The sequence below is a fragment of the Pelophylax lessonae genome (assembly GCF_965119305.1).
Source record: "Pelophylax lessonae genome assembly, chromosome: 4".
Classification (NCBI taxonomy): Eukaryota; Metazoa; Chordata; class Amphibia; order Anura; family Ranidae; genus Pelophylax; species Pelophylax lessonae.
In genome coordinates this window covers 447,242,862-447,251,819 of record NC_138771.1, presented here as the reverse complement: position 1 = coordinate 447,251,819, position 8,958 = coordinate 447,242,862, and the positions used below count along the sequence as shown (strand labels likewise).

Below are 8,958 nucleotides of genomic sequence, written 5' to 3'. Positions count from 1 at the left end.
CACTCATTGTTTACACAATGACTCACCTGGTTACCATTACCTGCCTCATTAGTCCATCTTACAGCCAGCCCCCCCTTTGGCTATTTAAACTGCCTGGCTTATTCCTTCGGTGCCTTTGCCTGGTCAGCACATCCTGTGTGTCTCTCTGCTGTGTTCCTGTTTGACTTTGCCTGGCTGACATTTCTTCTGGTTCCTAATCCTGATCTTTGGCTTCAGACTATGCTGATTCCTGGCTCCCTAAATCCGTCTTGTCTGATTACCCGTTTTGGCTTTCTAACCCTGGCTTCTGTTTTTGACTACATTCAAGATTTATATAATTCTACTATTACATTAAAGGTGTGATTTTAACTGCATTTTCTGTCTCTGCCTGGTTCATGGTCCCTGACAGATTGGCTGTCAAACAGGGAGGGTCAAACACAGACTGATATTCAGCTGCGCCATGCAGAACACGCAAATTTTTGATTTGTTAGTGCCCAGTCATAACTCTCCCAGCGGCCATTGGGCCTTGAGCAGTGATACTCGTTGGTTGTATTGCTTGAATAGTAGTCTTGTTGTTTATTTAATCAAAAGGAGAGAATAACAGAATTAACATTTAAGTAAAGTAAGAAACTAATTGTCAAGTGTATTTCTTTTAAAATTATAATGCAACATTCGACATAATCATTGAGAGAAGAGTGGAACATAAATCCATATTTCTTCAATTCAGAGAAAATATCAGATGATGAAAAGCTAAAGAAACATCCATCCTATTGATTTGCAGATAAATCAAGTTCTTGAAATGCAATTTGAAAACAAGACGTTGAAGGAGTTTTGATGGGCAGCACTGGATATATTTGCAAGACTTGGCGGAAGAGCACTTCATGTACTTATTCCATTTGAAATAACATATTTGTGTGAATCTGGATCCAGTTCTCATTTCTGAAACAATACCAAATCTAGGAATCTTTTAAATACAAAGACAGACCTGCAGATCACAGTCAGTAAGAAATTTCCACGATTTGACAAATTCATTAATGAAAAGCAGGAGTAAAGAAATGTAAGAATATTTAATAATAAATATCTCGCGCTCGTACTTATGTCAGAATATTTATACTGCTCTGAATATAGCAGTGTATTTATTCATGGTTAATAAGCAAAGATCTGTAAAAAAGGAGAGTCTTCACCTATTGCCATAAATCAATGTCGTGAATTCTTTTTAATTGATTAATTTCTTTTTAAAAGCATATACCAATCTTAGTGAGTACAGTCTACAGTATGGAATATATATAAAAATATTTATTCGCCAGACATGTAAACACAATATATGATCAAACATGAAATGACACATAAAAATAACTCTACATAAAATACTAACTTCAAACAATCAATGCAATGTGATGTTTAGCTCAATAATGAAAGTGAAACTGAAACAAAATGAAAGTGAAAGCAAAATGAAAGCAAGATTACCATTTCTTCCCAGGTATAGTATAAGCCATAAATTAATGTTCTATATAAACAGACTACAATGGTCTGCGAATCACAGGGCCCAAAGTCATTCCACTGCAGAAGGAATGAGAACAAGCCATGCAAAACGGAAGACTTAAAATTGCAAATAATGCACTTAATCTGATATTAATAAAAATGTATAAAAACAAAAATCAGCTTTTTAGAGAAAAATCTACTATGGTTTATACGGCTGGGATTGTAATCTCATTACCCTTAAATATGCAATATAAAATATATAAGGAAAGAATAAACAATTGTTGAATAAAATCAAATAACATAGCAAGGCATAATTACCACACTTAAGATGGTGTTACCAGAGTCCTAAGATGGATGCCAGTGAGGGAGGAGTTTCCTCCAAGTTTCAGATGAATGATGGACAAATATGGAGTATGTCTGGATGAGTCTGTTGAGGAATCTAATAGCGTGTGTGGTGTAAGTGTGAGGTGTGTTGTCAGTAGTGTAAAGTGTGTCTATCTCATATCTGGGTTGGTCTTTTATATGGTAAGAACAAAGAGCTATAAAAATTACCATAAGTAAAACCCAGAGGGATGAAACATTATCTCCATTGGCTGGGATATTCTATACCTAAACTGGTGAGGTCAGAGACACACCCCTTAAAATAATTAACCCCATACTTGGTCTAATAAAATTAAGGATGATTCCTCTATATGTAAGATTAATCATATAACACAACATAAAACTTTGTCCAGACTATCAGTACATACATAAATGTCCACCTGTATTTCCATCATTCATCTGGGCAAGTAATGCCATTCCAATAATTATACTATTTAACACAATATCATATTTTTATATGGAAATCTGAAATTATCTCAAGACTGCACCTGGTATTTTGTCTCCAGAGGGCAGTGTCGTACCGTTCATTAGATTTTGTATTCAACTTAATTACCACCATGTCCTTATCTGATGACCTCTCTGACCTCTGGCTAGTGAATAGCCATTACTTCTTTGACCATGTCTTACACTGTCAATTAAGATGTCTGGCCTGTAGGATTTACAACACCTTGAGCACTTAGACTAGACTTCTCTGAAATGAGGCAACTAGTGACGAGATACATATGTCCTTACACTTATTAGAAAAAGAATTCTAAGTAAGATTATTACTGAGAATATAAACCCAAAATGTGATATAACATTCCTAAATATATATGTATATGCCTTACATAATATAATGACATAATTATGGCTAATATCTTCTCACATATGATAATGTATCTATAAAAACTTATATGGTTCATCTTTAAATGTCTGCTAGAATATACTGGGGTATTGTCCATTGTTATATACAGGCATACCCCGTTTTACGTACACTCACTTTACGTACACTCGCGAGTACGGACATGCCCCGAGAGTGTACGTAAAGTGCCTCGCAAGTACGGACGTTCCGACATTCCCGCGCCGCGCAGCCGCAGTATACCCTGGAGTTGCGAGAGGCCAGGTTCCTGCCCAGAATACGCCCACAGACAGCTCGCCACGCAGCCGCAGTATACCCTGGAGTTGCGAGATACGCCCACAGACAGCTTGGAGTTGACCCCCAGCCATCCGCGAGTTGCCTGCCAGCCATCCCACAGCCTGGAGTTGCGAGTGAAGAGGCCAAGTTCCTGCCCGGAGTAGCCAGGCCCCAGTTACCGCCAGCCAGGCCCCAGTTACCGCCAGCCAGGCCCCAGTTACCGCCAGCCAGGGCCCAGTTACCGCCAGCCAGGGCCCAGTTACCGCCAGCCAGGCCACAGTTACCGCCAGCCAGGCCCCAGTTACCGCCAGCCAGGCCCCAGTTACCGCCAGCCAGGCCCTAGTTACCGCCAGCCAGGCCCCAGTTACCGCCAGCCAGGCCCCAATTGGTGCCAGCAAGGCCCCAGTTACTGCCAGCCAGGCCCCAGTTACCGCCAGCCAGGCCCCAGTTGGTGCCAGCAAGGCCCCAGTTACCGCCAGCCAGGCCCCAGTTACCGCCAGCCAGGCCCCAGTTGGTGCCAGCAAGGCCCCAGTTACCGCCAGCCAGGCCCCAGTTACCGCCAGCCAGGCCCCAGTTACCGCCAGCCAGGGCCCAGTTACCGCCAGCCAGGCCACAGTTACCGCCAGCCAGGCCACAGTTACCGCCAGCCAGGCCCCAGTTACCGCCAGCCAGGCCCCAGTTACCGCCAGCCAGGCCCCAGTTACCGCCAGCCAGGCCCCAGTTACCGCCAGCCAGGCCCCAATTGGTGCCAGCAAGGCCCCAGTTACTGCCAGCCAGGCCCCAGTTACCGCCAGCCAGGCCCCAGTTGGTGCCAGCCAGGCCCCAGTTACCACCAGCCAAGCCAAGAGTTACCGCCAGCCAGGCCAAGAGTTACCGCCAGCCAGGCCAAGAGTTACCGCCAGCCAGGCCCCAGTTACCGCCAGCCAGGCCAAGAGTTACTGCCATCCAAGCCAAGTGTTACCGCCAGCCAAGCCAAGAGTTACCGCCAGCCAAGCCAAGAGTTACCGCCAGCCAAGCCAAGAGTTACCGCCAGCCAGGCCAAGAGTTACCGCCAGCCAGGCCAAGAGTTACCACCAGCCCATAGTTGCCAGCCCACAGCCAGCTCAGAGTTGCCTGCCAGCCATCCCACGGTTGCCGACTGCCCACCGTTCACCCAAAAACCTGCCAACATACAGGTAATTGCACTGCTGTAAACATTAGAGCAAATGTACTGTACTCGTACGTTACCTGTACTGTGTATTTTTTTTTGGTAACACCTGTATCCACTGTTCTTTTGATTGTTACAGGTACTTTTCGTGTACAGCACTGTACATCAATAATGACAGATACAAAAAAAAAACGTCAATCTATTACCTTGGATATGAAGGCTAAAATTATTAAATTGTATGATGAAGGTGTACCTCAAGCTGAAATAGGCCGAAGGCTAGGCTTCACTCGGACTACAGTTAACACCATCATGAAAAACAGAGAAAAAATTCTTGCAGAAATTAAGAGTGCTACACCCGTTAACGCAACAACAATTCGAAAAAGAGATAGCATTGTTGCAGACATGGAGAGACTCTTAACACTTTGGATAGAAAATCAGACTACACGTCATGTTCCTGTAAACCAGGCAATTATACAAAGTAAAGCCTTAAGCCTATTCAATGACTTGAAGGCTAAGAAAGGTGAGGCAGCAAAGGATGCAGAATTTTTTGCAAGCCGTGGATGGTTTGATAGGTTCAAGAAAAGGTCTAACCTACATAACATTAAAATACAAGGAGAGGCAGCTGCTGCAGATACTGAGGCTGCAGAAAGCTATCCAACAGAATTGGCCAAAATTATTGAAGACGGAGGCTACTCCATGGATCAAATTTTTAATGTGGATGAGACTGGGCTATTTTGGAAGAAGATGCCTGCAAGAACCTTCATCGCAAGACAGGAAAAATCAATGCCAGGCTACAAGCCAGCTAAAGATAGAATAACCCTTCTGTTAGGTGGCAATGCTTCTGGTACCTTAAAGCTAAAGCCTTTGCTAATTTACCGATGGGAAAATCCGAGAGCTTTGAAGAACTACGTTAAAACTAGACTTCCAGTGCACTGGAGAGCTAACAAAAAAGCATGGGTAACTGCAACCCTTTTTGAAGATTGGTTTGACACCTGCTTTGTTCCAGAGGTGAAAGCCTATTGCAAGGACAACGGTGTCCCTTTCCACATTTTGCTGCTTGTTGATAATGCCCCTGGACACCCTCGAACGCTAGATGAGCTGAACCCTAACATTCGAGTGCAATTCCTACCACCAAATACCACCTCACTACTACAGCCAATGGATCAATGTGTCATAGCCGCCTTCAAGTTGAACTACTTGAAAAGAACATTCAGCAAGTGTGTTGCAGCAATAGACAAAGAAGAAGGTGATGGTAAAGAAGTTCTATCCAAATTCTGGAAAAGTTTTAACATCTTGGATTGCATTAAAACTGTAAGAGATGCTTGGAATGACATAAAGGAAACCACAATGAAAAGGGCCTGGAAAAAATTATGCCCACAGTTAGTTGATGATTCTGAAGGCTTTGAAGAACATGTAGCTAATGTTACTGAAAATATTGTAGAGATGGCAAGGCAGTTAGAGCTGGAAGTGGAGCCAGAAGATGTTGCTGAACTGCTTGCATCCCACACTGAGCCCCTCAGCAATGAAGATCTTCTAGAACTTGAAGAGGAGAGAGAAGAAGATGTGCAGGATGAGGTTGAGATCATTGAACAGCCTGAAGGCTTAACTACAAAAATTCTCTTTGAAGCTTTTCGTCATCTTGATAGCGCCATGGCTCTTTTTGAAAAGCATGATAGGGATTTTGAAAGAAGTTCCAAAGTCAATGCTAACATTTCAGGGGCTTATGCCTGCTACAAAGAAATCTACAGGGAAAAGAAGAGAGCAACACTTCAAACCTCCATAGACAGTTACTTTCCTAAAAGTCCATCAGCACGCACATCATCCACATTGACTGACAGTCATTTTGATCCTAGATCATCATCAACGGACAGTCCATTTTCACCTCTGACATCCCCATCAAGCCCTGCTTCTACTCTGATTGATCTTTGTAATACACCCACTTTGCCAGCAAGACAGTATCTCGCCTTTGAAGACTTGACTTGTGAAACAGAAAATTCTTGTATGCCTGCCAGTCCATTTTCAGCTCCGACATCATCATCAAGTCCTGCTCCTACACTGATTGCTATTTGTAGTACACCCAATTCTCCAGCAAGAAAGCGTCTCGCCTTTGAAGACTTGACTTGTGAAACAGAAGATACCTGTATGCCTTCCAGTCCATTTCCAGCTGCTCCTACTCTGATTGCTACTTCTACTTGTAGACCCAATTCACCAGCAAGAAAGCGTCTCGCCTTTGAAGACTTGGCTTGTGAAACAGAAGATACCTGTATGCCTTCATCATTCCTACTACATTAAACTCTCTCAGCTTCTCTGGCCTTGCGACAACAATCAAGATGGGGTAAGCTTACAATTTTTTTTTAATACTGTACTGTATTATGTTTATTTTAGTTATCAATGCATTATTTATATCAGTTATGCCTCTAAATGACTATTGGAATGTAGTACATGCATTGAGAAGTGAAAAAAAGGTATTGCTTCACTTTAAGTACATTTTCGTTTTACATACATGCTCCGGTCCCATTGCGTACTTAAAAGTGGGGTATGCCTGTACTTATAGACAGACTGAGATATCCCCCCTTAACATAGCGTCAGACTGACTAAGTTTTATCTGATCGAGATGTCAAAAGGGATCTTATTTACGATTACATAGAAATACAAAGATCTCTGTTGAGACCATAGACCCTTTGTAAGCCTGTGAGAGACATTTTGTTTAACAAGTATATATGAACTTTGTTTCACCTTAAAAACAAGATGGACGCCATCCTGTTCAGAATCTCTTATATGCATAATATGAAATATACATGGCTTTTAAAATCATTTTTCTTTTTACCTATTATTATTTTAATCAACCCCCAATAACCCCGACAGAAATCATTGAATTTTATGTTCACAATTGGGATTGCTTTTATATTCTACATTTTTTTTCTGAATAAGTTAGAACCTTATTGCTCAATTTATATTTGCATTTTTTATGCGCTTAAAGGCTTTTTTATTTTTTATTTTTTTTTTGTTCAATTTGCTTAACCACAGTTATGTATATGGTTCAGTTTGGAAAACTAGAAATTACTGTAGACTTCTTCTTACTCAAATGGGATATTATGTTTGTAGGGGGGTATAAACATTAATCAAAAATGTCTTAGGGGTGTAGGGACCACTACTTTACTCCTGCTTTAATAATCAGCTCTAATGTCTCTTGTTAATGTTAATATATTTTTTTATTTAATTTAATAAAAGGAAAAAAGGGACGTGTCCCTCTAAAATAGGAATAATGACCCCAGTGAAGCCAAATGCTTGGCTCTGCAAGGTGAGCAACCATTGCTTCACCATTCGAATACTGTCTATGTGTCAGACACCTGGCCAATATCAGTTATCATTGTGGTCTCTACTGGAATCTGCAGCACTCTTTGTTTATCTCTGTGCTGTTCTCATTCTTTCATCATTGGTAGACATCCATATTGAATGCATTCTCCATTTTGTGTCCTGTTAAGTATATATGACAACACCTGAATCCATGTGCCTCCCTCCCAGCATACCCTAGAGGTTAGTAGGTTCTTGCGAGTATGTGTTTTAGAGTTTCTAGAAAAACAGAATGTGGCAGCCACTGAAGTCTGTTTATAACTTCATTCTCCAAATACCAGTCATGCTAAAAGGATAACCCTCTTGCTTCTATACTCTAAGTCAATAATCCAGACCAAGTATAGAAATTAATATTGTAAGTTTGTGGCGCGCTTCAGAAGTGAAAATACAAATGCCTTATAAACTGATGTGAATCTGTATATAATCCTTGAATAAAACTGTGTTCTTTCTTAGCTGAAAAATAGTTGGTCACTTAAAATTATACCGTGATTAAATATATTGCAAAATATAAATAAATAATTAAAGTGGTTCTTCTTTTTGGTCATGCTCCAGGCCATCTGTGGATTGCGGTTGACCCATCTGGACATTTCCTCATACTCACCTGTGATGTGAATGAACTTCCTTTGACGATCGTGACATTTATACGCTCCAAATTCCCACCAAATTTGTTTCCTGCGCAAGCTGCTCAGAAAAGGTGTCTCAGATGGGCAGGATATACCCGGAGCATTTGTAGATGCTCAACTGGTTTTATGCATGCCTTTCCATCCCCTTTTTCCTTCCTTTGCCCTTGGGGAGCTGTATGGCCTCTGTTTGCCTATGAGACACTAAGACAGCCAGCCACCGACTCAGTTGATATTGCCGGAGTGCCATACAATGATCAACATTTGCTGATCCTTGCTGAACGGACTATATTTTGATCCATCTATGACCAGCCCGAGGTACGATAAGGAGTTCAGGACGCCAGAAAGCGTATAACCCCCCAGATACGGACAAGACAGGAAACACCCGTGGTCATAACAGGATATCGGAACGATTAAAAAGCCCTCAACTATCTATTCGGAGGCTAAGTTGTATATAATAGGCGCAATATACACCTTATTAAGGTGAGAGTCCAGAGCACCTAGATGTGACACCTGGTGGAGGCAGAAAGTCACAACACTTTTCCTTTGCATGAGAGCACTTTTGAAGATATTGAATAGAATTGCACCTTATTGTTTGGATTCATGTATATGGACATTATGAAACACAGCACTGTATTAATTTTTAATTGAAGAAAGCACAGAGCACTTTTGATTGATTTTGAAGAAATATTTATATTGAGTCAATTGGATATTTATTTATTTTATTCATTGGAACACAAGCACCCAGCACTTTTTGATATATAATTAACACAATATAGAGGCATATTGGAACCATTTAATTATTTATTTATATTTTGCAATATATTTAATCACGGTATAATTTTAAGTGACCAACTATTTTTCAGCTAAGAAAGAACACA

At 41.2% G+C, this 8,958-nt stretch overlaps 1 protein-coding gene across 1 annotated transcript; it reads left to right on the top strand.

Moving 5' to 3' along the window:
• Positions 1-4,032: 4,032 nt before the first annotated feature.
• Positions 4,033-6,395, top strand: TIGD6 (tigger transposable element derived 6; the record flags this gene model as incomplete). The annotated part of the gene is made up of 2 exons (XM_082253618.1): positions 4,033-4,131; positions 4,243-6,395. The coding sequence occupies exon 2, from the start codon at positions 4,275-4,277 to the stop codon at positions 6,393-6,395; it is 2,121 nt and encodes a 706-aa protein (XP_082109744.1). The 5' UTR covers positions 4,033-4,131; positions 4,243-4,274.
• Positions 6,396-8,958: the final 2,563 nt, after the last annotated feature.